The sequence below is a fragment of the Augochlora pura genome, chromosome 10 (genome assembly GCF_028453695.1).
Source record: "Augochlora pura isolate Apur16 chromosome 10, APUR_v2.2.1, whole genome shotgun sequence".
Lineage (NCBI taxonomy): Eukaryota > Metazoa > Arthropoda > Insecta > Hymenoptera > Halictidae > Augochlora > Augochlora pura.
Window position 1 is genome coordinate 3,429,378 of NC_135781.1, and position 21,726 is coordinate 3,451,103.

At 49.0% G+C, this 21,726-nt stretch overlaps 2 protein-coding genes across 2 annotated transcripts in view; both read left to right on the top strand.

Annotated features, from left to right (window-relative positions):
* Positions 1-21,726, top strand: part of Mav (TGF-beta domain-containing family member maverick) — a 120,786-nt gene that overhangs the window by 74,412 nt on the left and 24,648 nt on the right. The window contains exon 2 of the mRNA XM_078192294.1: positions 17,001-19,095. Within this exon, the coding sequence (XP_078048420.1) occupies positions 18,010-19,095 (1,086 nt within the window). The 5' untranslated portion in view covers positions 17,001-18,009. The remainder of the gene's footprint in view (positions 1-17,000; positions 19,096-21,726) is intronic.
* Miox (Myo-inositol oxygenase) lies at positions 1,128-6,129 on the top strand. The gene is made up of 6 exons (XM_078192943.1): positions 1,128-1,219; positions 2,103-2,286; positions 2,454-2,662; positions 2,769-2,905; positions 2,975-3,205; positions 3,367-6,129. Exons 1-6 carry the CDS (start codon positions 1,202-1,204, stop codon positions 3,473-3,475), a joined length of 888 nt encoding a protein of 295 aa, XP_078049069.1. The 5' UTR covers positions 1,128-1,201; the 3' UTR covers positions 3,476-6,129.

Consider the following 21,726-nt stretch of genomic DNA (forward strand, 5'->3'; position numbering starts at 1 on the left):
GATCAAAGGAAAGTTTTATCTCGTCTCGTTACAGGTTTATTCGATCACGGGCGGGAATTTAATCTCCCGCGGAATAGACCGTTCCTTTAGGGAAACAACGATACGTACTCATTTTTTTGTTTTGTTATCAATTCTCAGACCAATTCTAGTTCCAAGTGATTTAGGTTTATCGTCGAATAAAGACCGGCATTCACGAACCGGCGTCTCATCTTTTACGCACGTTTGTGTCCTTTGTCGCTTACATAAACACAGCGCGCTTTTATTTTCTTCCTGATCGACTTCTGCGTGGCGAGCGCGGCCTTGGAACCGCGGAAATCCCGATGAGGGCGAGACCGCCTGCAATTTCGAACCTTTACCGCGCAACATCGATCCTAGGGAAATTACAAAAAAACGTAATTTTCACCGTTGTTAGTCAGACTTTACATAATGCCGATCTCCGTGGAAATCCAGGATCGTAATTTGCACTGTTATCATTCCGACGCTGCGAGTTGCAAAATTATGGAATTTTACACTAAAACAGTTCGTTAATTGCAATAATTCCAAGACAAAAAATCTTCCAGTTTTGACGCCTCATTTTTTAGTGTAACATCGATTTCTGTGGAAATCCGTAATTTACACTGTTTTTAATTTTTTAGAAACACAGTTTTCCAGTTGCAATAATTCCATAATAAAAACACCTATAGTTAATGGATCCTCTTTCGCTGTAATACGGATCTCGCGCCCAAACCATAAAATAGTTGACACTGCACTTCATTGAAACTTCGCGATTCACTGCTTCGCATATTTTCCACGAACTGTGCTATAAGATATCAAATAAAATATGCGATTCCCTAATTGCAACGATTCCGAGAACGAAAAGCCGTACAGTTTCGGTGGATCCACGGCATCCAGGCCGATCGATCGCCAGCGGGCCGGTCGGAAACTCGCGGGGATGCTGGCGAACACGCCGCGATAAGACAGTCGTTAAATTCCATGGGGCCTTTTTTTCTTTTATCTGATTTGTTAGACTTTTTAGAAACGCTCGCGAATGTGTTAGGCCGAGATAGCGTGTATCGAATTATTCCACACGTGACCACACTTTGATCAAGCGGAGGTCAAGGGTGACTTGCCTCAGATTTATAAGTTAGCTCGGTCGCACGAGACTCAGTCAGTCAGTGTTGGATACTCCACATCAACCGGGGATACACAAGCACAGAGACAGATGTCGGCCAAGACGATTGTGAGTATTTACGAAAACCGGCGAGTCGATAACACCGCCGACGACTGGCGTCGGGTTTCCCGCGTTCGATCCTGTCAGCCGAGTCGACGATCGATTTTCTTTGCTTTTCCTTACTTTTTGCATTTTCTTTGTCATTCCTCGCTGTTTTCATCCTGACTTGTTATGGAAACACTTTCGTTAATCGGGGAGTATTACGCAAAAATAATTTACTTGTAAAAGAATTCGAGGCGGTAGGAGATCAGGGAAAATTTGGATCATGCTTACTATTGACTGCGAAAATGATTTTAAAGCGCGTTCGAAGATCCGATGTTTTTCAACAAATGACACACGGGCATTATCGTCGGCAAGAACTAGACTAAGCCTGAACTAATATTTGAAGTCGTAGGCGTCTTATTTCGACTATTCCATTGTTATCTTTCGCAAGGGATCTCTCTGTACTATTCTTGTCTATTAGAATTGTGCAAGACAATCGCGATCAATAAATTTTGCGGACGTTGGATCGCGACGAACCCGCACTCGTACTACTTTGTAAAGTATCTCAAAATATTCCAAGATGTGAAGTTTTGAAAACAGAAATTTCGTATTGCTCTCGAGAATTGATAAAGGCAGGAGTAAAATTCCAAGAACGGCTGTTAACAATATCGAAGTCAGGAGATAGTTATCCAGGAGTGCTTACTTTGCACTGATAGTGTCGTTTTTTGATAGAGCTCATCCGGATTAACCACCTATCGTCCGAACGTTCGGTATGCGGATCGATAAAACTAATCGATAAAAGTTTGGAAAATTTTCGATTGAAATGCGACGTTGGGAATGCGCCACGATATTATCTCGGGATTGTAGCTACAGGCGTGTAAAGAATTGTAATGACGATTTTAATCGACAGTCGCAGCCGCAGAGGCAAACCATCCTGGATCCTTCGGACAAGTATCGTCCGGAGCCGGTGCACTCTGGGAAATTGGAGAGCCAGTTCAGGAACTTCTCGGAGGACACCGAGGATCCGCTCAAAGAACGCGTTCGGAACACCTATCGCAAAATGCATACGCATCAGACCGTTGATTTCGTGCAAGGTGAGCATTCCGTTGCAAAGCACAGTCCAATAATCAGAAATTACTCACCAATTATCAAAATTAATTAGATCGCCCTAAATAGAAAAAATTAAATAATTTAAAGTCACTGTAATCTCTTTTCAAAGTAGCTACTCGGATAACGAGTTACTAAAAATCTTTGGTTTTAGCCCGCATGAACGACTGGCTGCGCTTCAATAAATTCAAGATGACAGTGAAGGACGCTCTGATCAAGCTGAACAACCTGGTAGACGAGAGCGACCCGGACACCAGCTTGCCGAACATCGTGCACGCGTTCCAAACCGCGGAGTCCATCAGGAAAGAGCATCCGGACTTGGATTGGTTCCACTTGACCGGTTTGATTCACGATTTGGGCAAGGTAAAATCGAATTGCTCAAGTATGCGATTGATTTCAATGGAGAATGTACAATAACCGTGGATCAAAGAAAAAACCTTGAACAGAGGATAATAGGTATTTTGTCCAGGTAATGGCGTTTTATGACGAGCCTCAATGGGCCGTGGTGGGAGACACGTTCCCAGTCGGATGCGCCTGGGCCAACTCGATCGTCTACAGAGACAGTACCTTCGATGACAACCCCGATGGCAAGGACTCGCGCTACAAGTAACTCTTACAATCTGTACATTTTTTAAATAAAAACAAGGACTTCCAACAAGCGTTCGATCGTTCCAGCACCAAATACGGCATGTACGCCCCTAAGTGCGGAATAGAGAAGCTGACGATGTCCTGGGGCCACGACGAGTATCTGTACCGAGTCCTGGTGCACAACAAGACCAAGTTACCGGAGGAAGCGCTCTGCATGATCCGCTACCATTCGTTCTACCCGTGGCACACGGGCGGCGATTACATGCACTTCTGCACCAGCGAGGACATAAAGTTGCTCGAGTGGATCAACAAGTTCAAGTAAATATTCAGGCTGCTAGCTACCAGCTCAGCAAATCTAATCGCGATCTTCTAATCGCAATCAAGGCGAAACTCAGTCGCAGTTTCCACTCTTAAAAGTCGTCATGCTGGTATCAGTTTCCCGTGGAGACTGACCCAACGATCACGATCTCGTTTTCCAGCAAATACGACCTATACACGAAGAGCGACGACGTTCCCGATATCGAGAAGCTGTGGCCGTACTACGAGAAGCTCATCGACAAGTACATTCCCGGCGTGCTCGAATGGTGAACCCCTTTTCTCGAGGCAGCGAGGAACAATCGACCATCGGTTAACGACAACCAGCAACGTCAGTGTCAACAGAAACGAGGCAAACGAGAGGATTTCGTTTTTATAAATTAGCATAGTCAATTGTATCTAGGCCAGGCATGTCCAAATTGGGGACTGGCAAGTCATGGGTTATTACAGGCAAAGATACGTTGAGAGACTCAGTCAGACCCTCCGTACAAATTCACCATCTTCTACTTTTGATGGCCGTGGCGCCGCGTGGGCTCCCGACGCAGGTCTTTTCACGAGCAGCGACGTCCGAGGTATTGCATTCAATAGGGGTCGAAGGAAATCGACGGAAATTGGTTTTTAATTTATAAACGAAACCAAGACGTAGCAACCCTAAGCGGTTACTACAATGGTTCCTTAACATATAATCCTGGCTTTAATTACATTATTTAATTTAACTGAGTACAACGTGGTATTAAATTATCTAACTCGAAGATCGCTATTGGTACCAATTAATTCGCCTCGTTCTCCCAGTTCCGCTCTTTCTTTTCCCCCGTGTGGCATCGTTGCTCGCAAAAGGGTCTCTCCAGAGCTTGGAAGTTGGTCAGGTTTGATCGATTCCCGCTCGAGTTTTTCGATATTTTCAATATTCTCTGAAGCAGCAATATCAACGAATCGGACTGTGTAGGGAGCCGAGTGTTCCTCTCGCTCTGTGCCGTAGCCGCACGTCGACTTCAAAGCTCCGCGCTCTATTTGGACACGCCTGCAGCTTCTGCGATCGTTCGAAAGCTCATAAAACTAGCCTGGTAATCGCGAAACGCGGGCAAACCTAATCGGTGGTTGCGTGACCGAGCGAATTTCCCAGACGGGCTCTGAGTAACGGGGAAGAATTTGACTCAGCCGTCGATCGATGGTCACACGCGACACCAGGGTGACTCTCTCGGATCGACAAACTGATTGTTACGTTTGTCATCGTGACATCAAGAATCGAGAGATGAGTCAGCGACAAGAGCTAGAACTATCTATTAAATAAACTTTTGGCAGTTTACTTCGTGCGAAGAATTATACCTTGGACGTTGAAAACATGTACCTTGGAAAATTGATATCGGCGGTAGGAAAATGCTCGCGTTAACTGGAGATTATGTGAACGGCGCTTCTCGAAAGAATTCGTCTAAGTTTCTAGCGCATTCCATGGGACGCTTAGGAAACGATGCATCGGCCAAAGGCGAGAAGATGAGAAATAGAGGGCGGAAGGGGTGGAATTCCTTCGCGCAACGTCGGTAGCGCGAAAGTGTGGGTACCACCGGAGGAAGCTCTAGAAACCACGGGTATGCGTGGTTTCGCGGGTAATCGAAAACGCGTTTCGACTTTCGAGAAGACCCATCCGAGCACCGGCACCAAACATTGCGGAGTCCCGGACTCGCGGTTTCGTTCCCACGTGATTAGCCCCGGTAACGGGTGCGTCCCGCGCTGCCTGTGTGCGTGCCCCTAAACGGTCCCCCATTTCCGGATATTATTGAGGGAACACCGGCCTGTACATCTTTTTTTTCCACCGGGGCCCGGCGACTCCTCCTTTCCCGGCCTCTACCGCCGCTTTCCCTTTCGTCCCGTTGCACGCGGTCCAGGCTTTCTAAATTTCCCAGAATCGATTCTAGAAAAACGTCTTTGCATTACAAGGTTGTCAATGTTAAGTTTGTATATTACCAAAGCGAGAGGAAATTTATACAGAAGAGATTAGAGATCATTTTAGATTATTCTAGATTCGGTTTAGGGTTAGAATAAGTTTGAGAGGAACCTGAAAAATTTTCAGCGCGGCTACTAATTCGGTTAATGCCTTTATAGAACTTTTTATCAAGAGTTGTACGAATTATGTGCGCAGGAAAATTGTGATTGCTTTATGCTCCTCCATCTGGAGATCCCAGCGGACCGACGGCAGTTAGACGGCACCGCGAGTCGCATAATGAAGACATTAATAATAATGACCGCGCCAACAATGCCGATGGGCCGATAGATTCCGTGTGCGAGGGAGGGGCGCAGGGGCGGTGTGGTACGGGGCGAAAGAAAGGTGATCCTCGCTGGCGGCGGAGTCGTAGGTCGGCATTTTTTCGCGGGCCGCCGATAATCCTGCGTGAGGCGCCGTTAATCCCTAGGAACCAGCGTCGTTAACAAACGATATCGAGCGATCGGGGCGGCCGTGCCGGAGCGCACGTCCCGCCAAGGTAATTATTGGCTTTGTTGCGATGTGCATCGCGATGTGCATCTGCAAAGGTCGGGAGGAAGGGCAGGCAGTTCCTTTCCCGATCTGGGACGCGCGGGATGTATCGTAATAAAGGAACAGCTGCGGCGACGTTACTCAACCCGAAACGGGGTTACGTGGTTTATTTCGACGCTGCATATGCATTTTGCCGAGCTGCTCCTTCAAGAAACTTCACGCGTGATTCCGATCGAAAGATGGGACGAATTTTGAGTCGCGACTGCGCCAATGAAAAACCACGAAATACTGATTACCGATCGGTTGCATTGTAATTATTTATTTACTCGGCCAATTATAATTGCAAATTGAATAGGTTGGGGAGTGATTGAAGTTTTAAAGAAATCGTCGCTATTTGAAATCAATCTCAGCTCCAATTGTATCGAATCCAAAGAAATAAAACTTCAATTTTTATGAATTCATTCGGTACGGACAAATGTATTTTGTTCGATGGTGCTGGAATTTTGAAACTCGTGCTGGTAAGATCTCTCCGAAAAGAAGTGGGTTGGGAACTTCTCAAACAGACCGCGCGCACCACGCCAAATGCCGAGAGATAACATTATTTTGCTCTAGTTCCAGAAATATAGTGCACGCTCGATGCTATCGTACTGTGTAGGTCGAAGTAACATTATTTTCCTGAAGTATCTACTTCGCGGTTCTCATTACACCGCATTCTTTCATCTTGAAATGAAACCATGCTCCGCAATTAACTACTCGCTCATAGTGTACTCGAGTGTAGACAATAGTCAACAAGTTGTTAAATTCTTTCTCATTGATAACCTCTTCACAAAAATAATTTTCAAAATTTGATCGCTTTGACAGATTCATACGAGAGCTGAATTTTTATTCAAATAGTTGCATTTTTATTCAAATAGTTGAATTTTTATTCAAATAGTCGAATTTTTATTCAAACAGATGAATTTTTATTCAAATAGTCGAATTTTTATTCAAACTGATGAATTTTTATTTAAACAGATGAATTTTTATTTATACAGTTGAATTTCCTTAAATGTTAACTTTCAAAATGAAAGCCGTGTCGCGAATTGGAATCCAAGATATCCAAGGGTGTTAATCAGTTTTCGTTCTGGCCGGTGGTCAGCATTATTAGCATCAAGATATTTTATTAAGCGTTGCCAATCGGTAGACAGATTAATATTCTGATGCACGGTTGCTGGTAATTCAGCGACGCATCGCTCCGCTCGGGGAGATGAGTAAACTTTGGAGAAAAACCATAAAATTCTCCGTCATCCATCAGCTTGCATCCGAGCTTGCATCAGACGGACGACATTACAGTTTTTGTCGCATCTTCTAAAATAGCCTGGATTTTCCCGCGGAAGGACGTAACGATCTAAATCCACGATATTATGTAGCAACGGAATGCGGTCCTCGATTACCGACGACTTCGCCGCACTTTTGTTTCGGAACAGCGTCGCGAATCTGGCGCAACTTTTTGCACCGCGCAAATAATCACCTGTCCACAAAGTTGCTTTAATTGCAACGTCATACGCAGGTGCCCCGGGCCCGTCCAGGTTGAAAAGTTCTCTCGCTGATGCAACACGAGACACCTTTATTGCGTCTCGAACGCGCATCGGATAATCAAGGGTAAACCTGAACCGTTTCTTCGCGAACCGAATGAGAAATGGCCACGGTGTTACGCAAGCCTGCTCCGAATTATGTTGTCCGGTCCCAAAACAAATTCTTTCGATCCGACGATTAAACCAGAACTTCGAATAAAAAATAAAAATAGCTCGATTAAGTTTTCAATTGCATTTTCAATGTCGAATTGTTTAAATACCCAGAGAAAAATAAACACTTTGCTGTACCAGCTATTTCAAGTTGTTAAAAAATCCTCGTCTGCAGGAGGTTATTCAAATACAGTAAATTCGATTTTGTGACGTCCGGTCTAAGCTTTCATCAGTCTTGTAAAATTGGAACGAAATTTTTTGGATTTTTCTCGATTTCTATTACTTAGATTTCTGTTTATTCGAAATAACAACTATCGTATTAATTCATCGAAATTGAGAGAAATTAATTCCAATTTTTTAATCCTACCGCCCCACTATACCGTCGAATTCCAAGCAAAGTCCATCGAATTTTCGAGGACCAAGATTGATGAAAATCGTTTTGATTTTCGTGAGATTTTCCTGGTGGCGGTTGATTGCCCGTTTCCGATCGGAGCTGCGCAGTACTACAGGTCGCAGTGCCCCCCCCCCCCCCCCGCCCCCCCCCCCCATCCCCAGCGTTCGAAACGGTAGCGGAGCCGTTTTCCCTCTCGATCGGTTTCTCCCCTCGGGTAAGAGGCGGCTCGGATGGTCAAGCGATCGCGAAACCGCGGTTCCGAACGCTTTGTCGCTATTGACGCGCGCGGTGCGCGGTGCGCGGCCGTGCCCCACGGCCGATCTAGCGGTTTCAGGGGGACACGTTCGGCCTTGGGAACGTCGCGATCCTTCTCGATCGTCGAGTTCGTTGGACGAGCGAGACTCTGCCCCGGTATGGGGCTTCTTCATTTTTAGCGATTCACCGGCATGGCATCCCTGTAACTCCTCCGGACACACGAGGAGAGACGGCCGGTGTCGATGGTGTCGATGATGGGCAACGGCGGCGGCGGCGGCGGCGACGTCAACGTCGACACAGATCGTCCCGAGGTCCTTCGGGGGCTGGCTTTGGCTTCGCCTCCTGCCTCCGTTTCCTTCCGGCCACCAGTCCTTGACGGGATTCCTACCCCGAGATCCGTATGCTCGCCGCGACCGAGCCGGCAACAGGTCCCTACTCCACTCGTTTATTGGCCCAATTTTTCCGCCAAACGTCTCCCTTCAGATCCGGACCATCCTGCTTCTTTATCCTCCGAACATTCATGGAAACATCGTTCCACGAATAGTCCACCGAACGTGACCTTTTCAAGTAAAACAACCGCGCCTAAGCGCGCCTTTAAGATGTTAAACGTGGAGCCAATTTTCTTCTCGTGCGTCTAATAATTGCTAATTTGAAAGTCGTTTCGCAACTCCTCGAAGCGATCCTCGACGTAGTCCCACCGATCGTAACCGATCTAGTTCCTTTATTTACTAGCCATTGGAAAGTTTACAGAGAATTTATTTGCGGTATGATCGACAACGCACTCGAGGTTTATTAATAGTGCTGGAATTCCGACCGTAGTCGGTTGTCATTCGATACCGCAACCTTCTCTTCGCGTGTTTCGTAATTGCTAATTTGAAAGTCATTTTGTAACTCCGCAAGCACCGCTTCAACAACCGTCCATTGATTTCGGCCGATCCACTCTCGTTATATTCTGCCCACGGAAAAGGATCGCGGAAAATTGATCGACGATTTAGCCCGGCCACCGTCGACGATTATTAATAGAGGCTGGAATGCCTCTGTTTTTTTTTTCGCTCAGGTGGTTCCGCCGCGGCGTCGAGCAAACGAACGTAATCGCCGTTGAATGCCGCTGCAACACCGCCGACTGTAACGTGTCGTGGGAGCGTGACTCGGGGAAAAGATGATTTCAATCTACCGAGGAATTTGTTCGCGGCGACGTAAGAGACATTACCGTTCCCGTCATTCATTCGAAGGCGTCGCGCGGCCCGTTGTCCATTGGAACGGTAACCCGCGCGAATTGGTAAAATAATGGACGAGCCGCTCGTTTTCGGGCGTCTTCAGGGTCGCTCGATCCGTGGTTGCCCAATCGTAACGAAATTTCACAAGCGGCGTATCACGCGGGGACCCGCACGTGGATCCGTTTAATTTCTTTACGACAATCGTAAATCATTCTTTTGCCGTTATGAATTCGCCGGGTCGCTCCATGAAGACGGAAGACTCTTCAGGAAGAGCCGATATCGAAGCAGCCTACGAATTAATATCGCGATAGAGAGGATGAAAGCGTCGAACCATTAGCTCATTGGGCTACGAGAGCCTCGACTTCTTGCCGGCGAACCTGATTTCATTTGTTCTCGCTGATTAAGCACGAGGACTTTGCGGAGTCACTCGAGTTTTAGAGGGAAGCATTGTCGTCGCGTCAAAAGTCGACGTTACAGTGCAAAGGGTTAACAGGCGGTTAAGCCTCTCGGTCCACTCGAATCTTTCCTCATCGATCACTTTAGATGATTCTTCTGTAGTCGTCTTGATTTATGTCCAGCGACATCGAATAGAGGATATCAAAGGGAAAGCTATGATTTTAGATATATCATTTTACATATTTTCATCTGCACCGATCATATAATATGCACAGCATATTAACCCTTGTGCAGTCTATTAATAATTAAAAAATTGTATATCAATAATTGGAAATATTATGAAATTTATTTATATCTAAAATACTGTTAAAAACATAAATGCAGCACGAGTCACGAAATACAATTTCATATCTATAAAATGCCCCGGATTATATAAAATAGAAATGCTACAGTTCAGAAGAACTATTTTAAATTTCGAGGTAAAATGGCACCGACTGTAAACGGTTAAACGAAGCATGATTCAAAGCCGCTCGACGAATCGACATTTACTTCTCGGCGTATTCTAGAGATTGTTGAAGGAGCATCGATTCGGTCCCGGATAGACGGATGCATTCGATCGGCACGCCTCAGCCTCGGCGTTTTTAGGGTCAATGCTATTTGCTCCGCTATCTGGGAGGAGAGATCGATCGATCAGGAATCCCCGAGCTAAGAGATCCGGTGGCACGGAACACGCGACGCGCTCGCCGTTGGATCGCTATACATTATGGATCGCGCACGCACACCGTGGCGCACGGCTCGCATCAAAAGAACACCGCGAAATTGGCTTAGTCATCGGCGCGCCGCGGCGTACTACGGAAATATTACGGGACATTAGCGAGAAACGCAACGAGTCGCAACGAGCAGCAATTCACCGCTTTCGACGAGGACGAATGACACGAGGGGCGAGCAGGAGCGGACGCGTATCCCATGAATCACGCTTCTACCTTGCGACGATCGCTCGATTCCGGGAACGAGCTGTGTAACGAGCGGCCGACCGAGCGCCGCTCGTTTCGGCGTACATGCGTCCGCGAGCCCACGCGAAGATCGCTCTCCCGGGGCGCTAATTTGGCCGTGCCGAAATCAGGAGCGGCGAGACCACGCCTACGCGAAACGATACAAATAGAAGGAATAAAATGAACGGTCTTTCGATGCTACTTCTATCACAGAATACTTGAACATAGCTGATTCTGAAATACTTTGAAAAATGTTTTGGCAATGATCCCTCTGCGAGATCTCGGCTCTGCCCGAATTGGGAGCAACGAAGCCACGCCCACTCGGAATATTTTACATAGAGTATACTTTATTAGAAATATCAAAGAGCAAAAATTTACAGGATCCTTTGGGGGTAGTTCGAGCAGAGACTGTTTTTTGCTGCACTGTATTTCCTTTGCCAGTGTCGAGAGTAACGAAGCCACGCCCATTCTGAGCATTTTAGAAAATAACGAGGACACTGTTTCTTTTATTCAGAATTATTTGAAAGCAGTACTTAGTAGGGTAACTTGAGCAGATTTCTCGCAATTATCGAGGGCATCGAGGACACGCCCACGCAGGGCTCTCCAAAGGCAATTATTCCCTAAATATTGCTCCCAATACCGGTTGAGAGCGCCCCGAGGAATACGAGTCCTTATCAACGATGTTCGTTAACGGAGAGCAAACGATCTGTGCATCTCTCGCGGATGACGTAATAGGAAACAAAGTGGCGAGCGAAGAATGAATCGTTGCTGATAAAAATATCTACGTTGCGCGTAGAATTCGAGTCTGCGTTCGAAGGAAATATCGCGCAGAGAGAGGGATGCAAATTAACGCGAGATAAGAACGAGGAAAACCACGGAGGCATAAATAAACGCGCTGAAAGATAATGGATTGCACGGCGAGGACGGAGGATGGTTCTACGTGTCAATGGCGAGGCGGGGTTCGTCGAATACTCTCGTGGAATTCGGGCGGTGTTTCTCGGGCCGGTTAAATTTTGTTAACCGGTTTTCGATAAGCGTCCGATGCGCTTTGCCGGTTTTTCTGCGTAGAAAGCGGTGTTCCGGTTCGACGGACGGAAGGTGATCCTGGATCCGTGAACGCGCCGGGGATTTCCTCCGTGGTAACGACGCGCGGCGTCGCGCCTTTTTTTTTTGTCGCGAGTACACGAGAATTCCGGATGTTAACGTTTCTTGTCGCAACAATCTGCTGTTGCCGGATAGAACCACATAAACATACCGCGTTGCACCATAACGACGCGCGCGCGCTCGCGCGCGGTACCAGGAAACCGTTCGCTGGCCGACTCAGTTCGATACGGATCAGGAACATTAATCGGGAAGTTTAGTGGCTCATGTATATACATAAGAGAAGTTCACCTGGACTCTCGATGTATCTCGGGTAATACCGGTATCGAGCCCGGGACTGCACACACGCCTCGCGTTTCCGACTGCCGTGGATCGATTGTGCAATTGGACACGGGGAACGCGGGGCGCGTTAGTTCTGCCGTGGAATATACGATATTTGCCAAGTGGTCAATGACAATGGGAGAAGGAAACAGGTGGTAATCTGCCAGAACAAGGTCTAGGTCTTTGGACAAGGCCTCTGAAACGCGTTTGCAGCATAATACGATGTTAACACTATTTTTAACGGAGAGGTCAGGAGACGCGCGGTGAAACATTAATATTAAATCTACCTTGGACCGGTTTCTCGAAGTCTGTTATAATAAGTGGTTAAATAGATTCTTTTCTTCCAGATTATATTATGTTAAAAATGGTTAAGAAATTGGATAAATTTCGTCTTATTCACTCTTATAAAGTAACATGGAGTGGGCGACTTTTATAGCTCGATAGGATTAGTGTTCGCATTATTTTTAAAGCTGAATCACCCCTGTTTAAGTGACTTTACAACTTCTCCTACAATTTGATGAAAATAGTGTAAACGGATTTGTTAAAAATTGTGTAAATTAGCGGTAAAATAGTGACTTTGTTCCCCGACAACATTCCATGCATTCGATTTCGCGATCGTTTCTCTTCTGCATTCCTCGCAGGTAATTCCAAGTAGGCGTGGTCTGTCTGCCCTCAGCGGTGCCAGACCGGTGCCCCGTGGGGCGCGCCGTATTCCTGTCCGATTCCCAGCTAAATCTGTTCCGCGGCATAAACATCCCATCCGTACAGAGCCGGGCAGAGGCACCGGGTCCCCTATCGCGAAAACCGGCGGCGATGCCGATACAGGAAGTCAAGAGCTATCGACCGGCGAGCAATTCATCACTGACCGCTATCGGACGTGCTTGTGCAATTGAGCAGCGCACAGACTCCTCCGGTGGAGTTTTGGTTGTTTTCGCGGCGCGGCGTTGATCGTTGACTCTCTCCTTATCGGGAATCGAGCGAAACCCCTCGGATGACGCGTCGCCGGCGCGCCTCGCGGCGATCTAGGGTGACAATGGCGTCACGCGAGCTTCTCGTTCCGCGAAAGAGCTTTCCACCGGTGGGCTTAACCGTGCCCAACCGGGGAGGAGCCGGTTCCGCGAACGTTCCCCGCGTTCCGAAGAACCGTGTGCCGGCTTGGAAATGCTTCCGGTTCGTCAGCGACGAGCTCATCGTCCCGCGTCGCCGTGACGCGACGCGTCTCCGGAATATCGTGTCGACCGAATATCGTGTCGCCGACGACTTCTGACCTCGTGCCAGCGATTATTCCAATCGCCCGTCTCACTTCCTCTCTCTCTCTCTCTCTCTCTCTTTCTCTTTCTCGATTTCCTCGTCAACGTTGTTCCATTTAACAGGCCTTCCGGTGATAACGCGATTTAAGCGCCGCGTCGTTTTCGACCGGAATGCGACCGCGTTTCGTCGCGATCACGTCTGATCCACATCAACGACGTGTCGCAGATCGTCGGGTCGCGACAGCTCGGAGGATCCTGTCGATCCGTGGGACACGACGATCGACGCCCCGAAGGGAACTCGTGAAACGGCGAGGATCGCCGCGGCTAACGGTGACGGTGCTCGTAATGGCAATGATGAAGTGACAGGGTGTCGAGGCCGACTGCGAAACATCCGTAATGAGACTGTGCCGCTCCGTTCACTTCGGACCTGTTTCCTCTTGTCTTTCTCTTCGTTCCATCTTCATTTATTTGTTCAACGCCGCGACGGTCGGCCAAGTGCCCTTTTAATACCGCTACAAAAATTCAACGCGACAACGATAATATTAACCTTTTGTGCTCGCCACCGTTTTAACTGGGAATTCGAAATAGGGTTTTTTCCGACCTACGTTCTGCCCACTTTAGATGACTCAGTGATTTTAATCCTACGAAACAGAGCCTCGGAACTCGTACGATAATTACGATTTCGACGGTTCCCCGAACGTAAACGAAGTCCCGGATATACAAATTATTTTAGAATTCGATAGAGCTATTTTCGGTGGTGGCTCAGAGTCGCCCCTCGACTGCAAAGGGTTAATAATAGCGGTAATAACGTAATGCTAATAGAACGAACACGGTGGCTACAATGGTCTTATTCGCTCATAAAAAGGTGTTAAGGACCGGACCAAGTGGCAACAGGTTTTCGTTGGTAAAAGATTATAACGTACAAACGCAAACATAAACGTCGTGGCATCGTAACATCGCAGTACTGTAGAATTAGCCTCTAAGTTAATGAAAATCATCGACGAAGAAGTCGACGTCGTTAGTATAAATATTGTCCATAGCGAGAATCCTATTTAAAGGATCCGTATACGGAGATCGCGACACACTTTACGTCGATTCTCCGAGAATGAAAATTGTATTGTGTGCCGAGGAGTTATCGGGTTTCGTTGTTTCTCAGAATGCGGAAAAATGCTCCACAAACTACCGAATCGATCACAGCTCCTATCAATTAAGCCTCGAGGAAAAAAGAGTCGACAGAACGAGGAAGTCGGACGGCGATTCTCCTGGACGATACCGCGCGGTCGCGTGCCGATTTATTGCAAAACAAACCGTCTTCAACTCTAAAAGCCTTTTATCACCCAGACTCGAGAGATCTCTCGTTGCCGTGAGATTTTTACCTCGGATTCTGTTTTCGAATGGATCGCGTCCGATCGGATGAGACGCGAACGATTCGATCGACCGCCTTTGATAACTCTCGCCTACTGCTCGATTTCCGCGAAACGCTTATCGCGTCTAAATCAGAATCCAACGTTCGATCTTGTGAACGCCTCGCGCTGTTCTCCAGCCTCCAGGAGCTAGAGCTCGGCAGTTTGTTTACGTTTGTCGTAGGCAGGAGGTCGACGTGTTTTCACGATCTATATTTTCGAAAGAGGCGCCCGGGACTGTCGCGGTCATACAGTCGCTTCAACCCGTTCGGAACCACCCGAACGCCATGTACCACGAACTGATTATGGTAGGACGGATGGCTATTATGATCGACGGTGTACGTCAAAGTCTCCTCTTTCGAAAAACAGGCTATAAAAAAGTCGATGAGTAAGGGGTCTAAATAGATCTGGTCACCACCGCCTATATGCAGCCATCGGTAGCGTCTACCATTCGCGGGTTTAAGAATTTCGATTACGCGTTAACGCGTTAGCGGCCACCGCCGACCTCCTTCTCCTTAGACAGCTGTCAATTATTTAGCGGCGGAGACACGTCGTCGCGATCGTTTCCCAGTTCTTTTATCGGGCAGAATAAATTAATTCGTGACTTCGACGCGGCCCTTCTGTTTTATTAACATTGACACCGCTGGATCTATTCCAAATTCTTCGGTTTGCGATGTGATTCATTTTGCCATATTGCTCGGGTGTCAGAGCAACTTTTATAAAATTAACCCCTTGCACTCGTTAACTTATCCGTTCCGTCTGAATAATAAAATGATTCATTTCTCGAAAATTATAGAGCGTCGAAGTTAACAAGAATGAACGCTTACACAATTTTCCTTGTAAGATTAAATCGTAAATATTCATTCTTGTTAACTTAATGCTATATAGTTTGCAACAAAACTCGTCACTTTGTTACTCGCGCGCAACGAATAATTAAATAGTCGCGGAACAAGGGTAACGACTATTAGGGGTAATTATTATGCGGGAAATTTAAATGAAAATTAAAACCGGCGCGAACTTCTCGACCCACCCTGTATATCGTGAACCATAGTTTCAGTTCTCGGCACTTCTAGCGTTAATTAAACCAATCTCGCTTCATCGATTGATTGCATTTCCTTGATTGTATCTCCGTTGATTGCAACCAAAATTTTTATCCCGCCTGTCTCCGTCGGGGCTCCGTTAGCGTTTACGAATGAAAAGTCATGGGTTCCTCAGCGTATACAATAGATGATTTGATGGCATCCCATCGAGGGAACAACGTCGAGTCCTCGTTGACCGAAACGAAGTACATACTTCGATGCTCTCGCATGGGGTAGCGGAGCCGGCCACCGTGGGTCGAGACCAATCGCTGTGCCTTCGATTTGCTTTCAAGCATAATTAACATCATATTTATCGAATATTTATCTCTCCTTCCGTTTATTTTTCGATTAAAGAATACAGCGTGCCTGACTCGATAAATACAAGGTTAATTATGGCCGACCTAAAAGTGAAACAGACAATATATTAAATCAAATAAAAATATTCAAAAATAAGGAAAGAATAAAGAAACGATATATATATTATTCAATGAGGCACAGCGTTCAATTTGTTCACTCAGCGGAGGGTGTTCGTTCATTGCGCCAATCAACTTACGCAATGTCATCTACTTCTTACGAATCTCACAACTTATGAATTTCATAATCCATAAAGACACGTTAAACGTTGCAGCTTCGTTAGTTTATTTTAGAATAGAAAAATTCTAATGTGCCCCCTTCGATAAGGAAAAAGTTAATTACGAGCGAGAGGACCGGTCGATAGATCGGTATAGCCCACGGTAACCGGCTCCGCTACCCTAGAACCGATTTCACCCGCTCCTATTTCGTCTGTTCGGGTTCGCGGATCGTCGATCGTTTCCCGCTTGAACCCGTTAAAACGAGGACCGTCTACTTTCACGGGTAATACCGGCCGGTAACGAGACGCGGTGTTCAGATATCGGGCCGATTGATGTTCGTGAGGCACGTATCGAACTTAATTCCTCGTAGTAGTAGTAGTAGTAGTCGATGTTAGTAGTAGTAGGGGAGTAGTCAGCGGGATATATACGCGAGCGCGCGTTACCACGGTATTCGGCAGTCGACGCGCGGCACTCGAACGGAGCGGGTCTTCCATTCGTCCCGTCTTCGACCATACTATCGCGTCGTCGCCGATCAGTTCGTTCGGCTCCGAATATTCGCGCGAGTGAAGAACGAAACAAGAAGACAGCCAACGAGAAATAGAAACAAGTATAGAAGCGATTAAGAGAAAAGAAAGAGAAGAAAGAGAGCCAGCAGACACGTGGAGCGTGCGCAAGGATTGCTTCCCGGAAGTCGTGGATGAACGAGGATCCTCGATCGGTCCGCGATTTTAAGATGACCGCCTCGGCACCGTCTCCCCTGTCTTCCTCTCTCTCCTCGCCGTCCGCGGACCTGTCGGTCGCCACCTGGTGCGCGTCGTCCTCGTCGCCGTCGTGCTCCTCCCCGTGCTCCGAGTCTCCGCTGCCCTCGCGCAGAAAGAAGAAACCGAACCGGTGGACCATCGACCGCGGCTATCCGCTTCTTCGTCTCCGTCAGGGGACCTCCTCCGTCTGAGTCCCGCGTCCCTTCACCTGCTTGAACGGCGTGCACGGAAAACACGGTGTCTTACCGTAGAGAGGCGTACACGTGGTCCCGAGACCGCGGAGCAGCGTACGCGCCAGCGAGAAGGTGTGCGCGAACGAAGTGGGAGGATATATAGTCTGGCAGGAAAGAGGAAGGACTATCGCGAATAGGAAGAGAGTGCGGTCGACGTGACAGCGCGAGTGACCAGTGTACTCGCCAGCAGAACGAACTCTAGAGTAAGAAGACACAGTCCAGCGGCGAGGTATCGCGTCTGTTGTGAACTCATTACGGTATAAGCGAAGAGTGCGAGTGGATAGTGTGCCCGTCCGGGGGAGAGATCTCCGACGGAACGAGACACGGTGGTTTAGCAGAGAAAGAGGTCTGGAAGGAGCAAAGGAATACGAGGAAAGCCATCGAGGGACGTCGGAGGAACGCGGCGGTGGAAGAAGAGCCGCATCGGGCACGTTGCTGGGGCTGTTCGGCGACTCGTCGCAGGGCAGAACGGTGCGCGCAGCGAAAGACGAGCGGGCGGCGAGGGTGCAGCAGGTGCGCGGAAGGGGGCGAGGACTAAGGAGCAGCGGCTTCGAAGCGGGCGAGCGTGGTAGCGGCGAGGTGCTCCCTGGCCGGAGCAATCGCGCCGGTTCGGCCGCAAACTCGCATCACGAGCCGGCTATGGGAAAGCTGGCAACGACTGGCGGACGCGTGACCCGTGATAACGAGGACCAGGAAGCAGCGGCGTCGAGCGGCGCCAGTTCCGGCCGCGCGTTCGTCGCGGCGCCCATTCGCGGGATCGCTCCACGCGGCGCTGTTCCGAGAATCGTCGAGGCGAGCCCGCTTGAATCGGATCAAGGAGAACGCGTTCGCGAGTGCCGATCTTCGATCTTCGCGGGTGCCTGGCCCGGGGATCGACTCGATCCACCCGGGACTGCTGGAGACTGGACTACGGACACCAGAGGACACTCGAGTCCGCAAACTGGATGGCACTCGACACTAGGGACTTTAGAAAACTCGACTTCAAAGGCTGCAGGAGACTCGACTCGGAGGACTCGATCTCCAAACACTGGAACACATCTGACTCCAAAATCTGGGAAAGACTGGACATTACAGACTGGAGGAGACTCTTATCCAAGGACTCGATCTCCAAAAACTGGAGGACATTATGCTCCGAGGTCTCAATCTCCAAACATTGGAAGACGTTACATACGAAAGACTCAATCTCCAAGAACTATAGGATATTCTACTCTGAAGACTGGAGAAGACTCTACCGCAAGGACTCAATCCCCGAAATCTGACGAAGAGTCGTCTCAGAGGACTAGATCTCCGCTCGAGACGGCAACCGGCGCCTCGATCCCCGAGTTTCGCGCGATCGGCGATGCGAGGAGGCCGGCCCTCGTCGACGGTTTGCGGCCCCAGGTGTGCAAGGACTCTGACGAGCGAGCGCGGTCGCCCGGTTGTCGACGACCAACGACCCGGTCGATCCTCCTGCTCGCGGCGATGATGGTGATCCTCGCGATCTGCGCGCCCGCGGCGGCCGTGCCGACGCCGTCGCCCGATCCGATGCCACCGCGAACCGGTCTCCGGCAAGACCTCGCAGACTCGACCGGTCTCGAGGACGTCTACGAGGACGCGTTCGACGACGTTTTCCGAGAAGAGGACCGCCGCGACCCAGGCACCGTCCTCGACGAGAGCGAGCTGGAGATCATACGGCGAAGCATCGCGCGCGGACTCGGCTTGAAGAGGATACCTGACCCTGCCAAGGTGAGTTCTCGAGCTGCAACACCGTTCCTCCGGTACCGTTTCTCGCGACTCTATTGAAGAGTCGCGCCGGTATGCTAGTCGTAGGCAGAGCAAGCAACGATGAGTGTGATTGAGTCGTGTACTTGTTAATTATTATGGTTATGGACGCTTAAAGGATACGCGGAACAGAATTTATTACGAACAGAAACAGCTCGTATGTCTGCGGTTGTAGACATGAGACGAGAGAATGATCTCGACAAAGATACGCGATTACTATCGATATATTCGATGATTGGACTTTGATACAGCTCGAAACGACGCGACTGTACAGTACGATTCGCAAGCTTTGTCTTCGAAGGGCTCGCGCGTCGTCCTCCGCGTCTCGCATACGCGGATGACGCGGCCCCCCCCCGTCCACCTCTGGATATTTTCCCGTGGCACGGTTGCGTAAGTCGAATTCCATTAAACCGCGTGAGAATAACAAGAGTTAAGGAAGCAATCGTCCGCGATAAACTTGAACTCTGTAGCCGCCGATTATCTACTGTTTTCGGAGCAGCGCGGTCCGAGGAGAGAGTGTTAACGAAAACGCCGTGGACCGGCCAGCCTTTGGGTAGGTTGATCCCCGGTGTCGGATAGAGGCTGGCCGGCTCCCGTTGGCAAAAACTACGGGGCCCCCCATTAAAAGGAGCCTCGCGCGATCGGGCGAAAGGTGCAGGGGGAAAAGGGGGTTGCCGGGACGGAGGGACGGCAGAGAAAAGAAAGAGAAAGGCGTAGAGTGGTGCTCGACGATAGACGCGAGAGGCGGAGGAGCGAAAGAGGTGATACGGCGAAAAGGTCTGCCGGCTCGGCGCGGCGCGGCGCCGAAGATGATGATGATGGCTCGGGGCGAGGTGACGCGGCGGGTCGACGCGGCACGGGCGAAAAGAAAGAAACGCGGACCGGGGGGGAGCGAGGGAGAGGGAACGAAAGAAAGGAAAGAAAGGAGGAACGAACGCGACGAGACGACGCGCGCGACGCGCCGACGACCACTCCGCCGCGTCGTCGTTCGCCGCGCTTCCCTCCGTGCCGCGCCTTAGGTCAGGGACGGGATGACGCGACGGATCATCGACGAAACGGGCAATTAAAAAGGGAAATCGTCGGACGGCTAGATAAAACTGTCGTCATCTTTGCGTCACGCGGGTTCGAAGAAAAGGACGCCCACCTGCCGTGAATCTACGCCGGCCAGGTTCGCCCGAGACAGGACGGCCCTCTGTTCAGACAATTCCCCGCGTCTCGTTTCAGCTGTTCGACGAGAGACGGGAGCGCGGATTAGCGAAACTGCAGCCGGGTACTCCTGTTAATTGTCTGGCTACGACTCTGTTTCGTCTCTAGCGGTTAGAGGCCGTGGTACAGAGGCCATTCTCCAGGCCGCAAAACGGCGGTTGTCGCGTGATTATGCTATCGTTGAAATTGATTGCTGAAATCCACCGTTATAATCAATGTTTCACGATTAGCATTCCTGTGTAATTTGCGATACGATTTTGAATAAGATAGGCGATTTAGGATTTCACCTTGGGGACGGTCCCCATCGGCTAGCAAGAGGTTCGATGTTTCTCTTCGTCGCTGTAGATATCGTTTGAAACGGTACAACTTTTTTCAAACTGGACTAAGAGAAGTGGACACCCTTTAGAACGGTAGGATATATTCCTTTTTATCATTTTAAATAATAACAAAATTAATCTAGTAGAATAGACCCTCTAATATCTAAAAAACAATTTTAATTTTGTTATTATTTAAAATGATGAAAAGGAATATATTATACCGTTCTAAAGGGTGTCCACTTCTTTGACTGTATGTCTATAGGGGATGCAGTGAATATAGAAAGTTTTAGAAACGGTACAATCAAGCCTTGCAAATAGTTTCACTTAAAAGCGAACTCGAAGGGGTTAAGCGGACATGACTCCTTGATCTCGTGTATCCTGAGATACGAACCCTCCTACAAGAAGCGAAAACCACCTCTCTCCATAGTCGCCGGAATGGCAACAGGTGCTGTCCGCGAGGCTGTCGGTGGCACGGTATCGTAAAGGAGCATATAAGGCAGCGTAAGGGAGCAGATACGGGGATGACGGCCTGCAGGAACGTCAAAGGAGCTAAGGGGATCGCGGACGTCGCGAGTCGGCGAGTCCGTAAACAGCCGGCGAGACGAACACGGGGAACGTGGGTGGTCCGTCGTGCGTTGCCCCACTTTCGCTAACGCATGCACGAGCACGTGCGCCGATCCTTCTTCTGCTATGCAGAACCGGCTGTCCACGTGCGTGCGCGAACGCCCACGACTGCTCTCCGTCGTAGACTCTCCTCTACTCCTCTCTCTCTCTCTCCTCTCTCCTCCTCTCTTCGCTGCGCCGATCGCCTTTCTCTCTTCATTTGCCGCGGCCTCTTCGGCGACAGTGTTCCGCGGCGACGACACTCGATACCGAGGATCGACGACTGGATCGACGAGTTTGCTGTCAGGTTCTACGCGATCCGAGAGCCTCTCTCTCGCCTCTCGTTAGGTGTCTGCGACGATAATGAGCCTCCGGGCCGTTCGGCACCGGTAAAACGAAAGTAGAGAAAAGCCACCGTGTTGCACAACCAATCTTTTGAAATGCAAGTTCGCGGATAAACGAGGTTTGC

Bases quoted from the DNA above. Each gene is read 5' to 3' on its own strand.
- Miox (XM_078192943.1), top strand. The intron at 2,287-2,453 runs GTGAGCATTCCG...CTTTGGTTTTAG, and splicing joins GACCGTTGATTTCGTGCAAG to CCCGCATGAACGACTGGCTG. The intron at 2,906-2,974 runs GTAACTCTTACA...CGATCGTTCCAG, and splicing joins GGCAAGGACTCGCGCTACAA to CACCAAATACGGCATGTACG.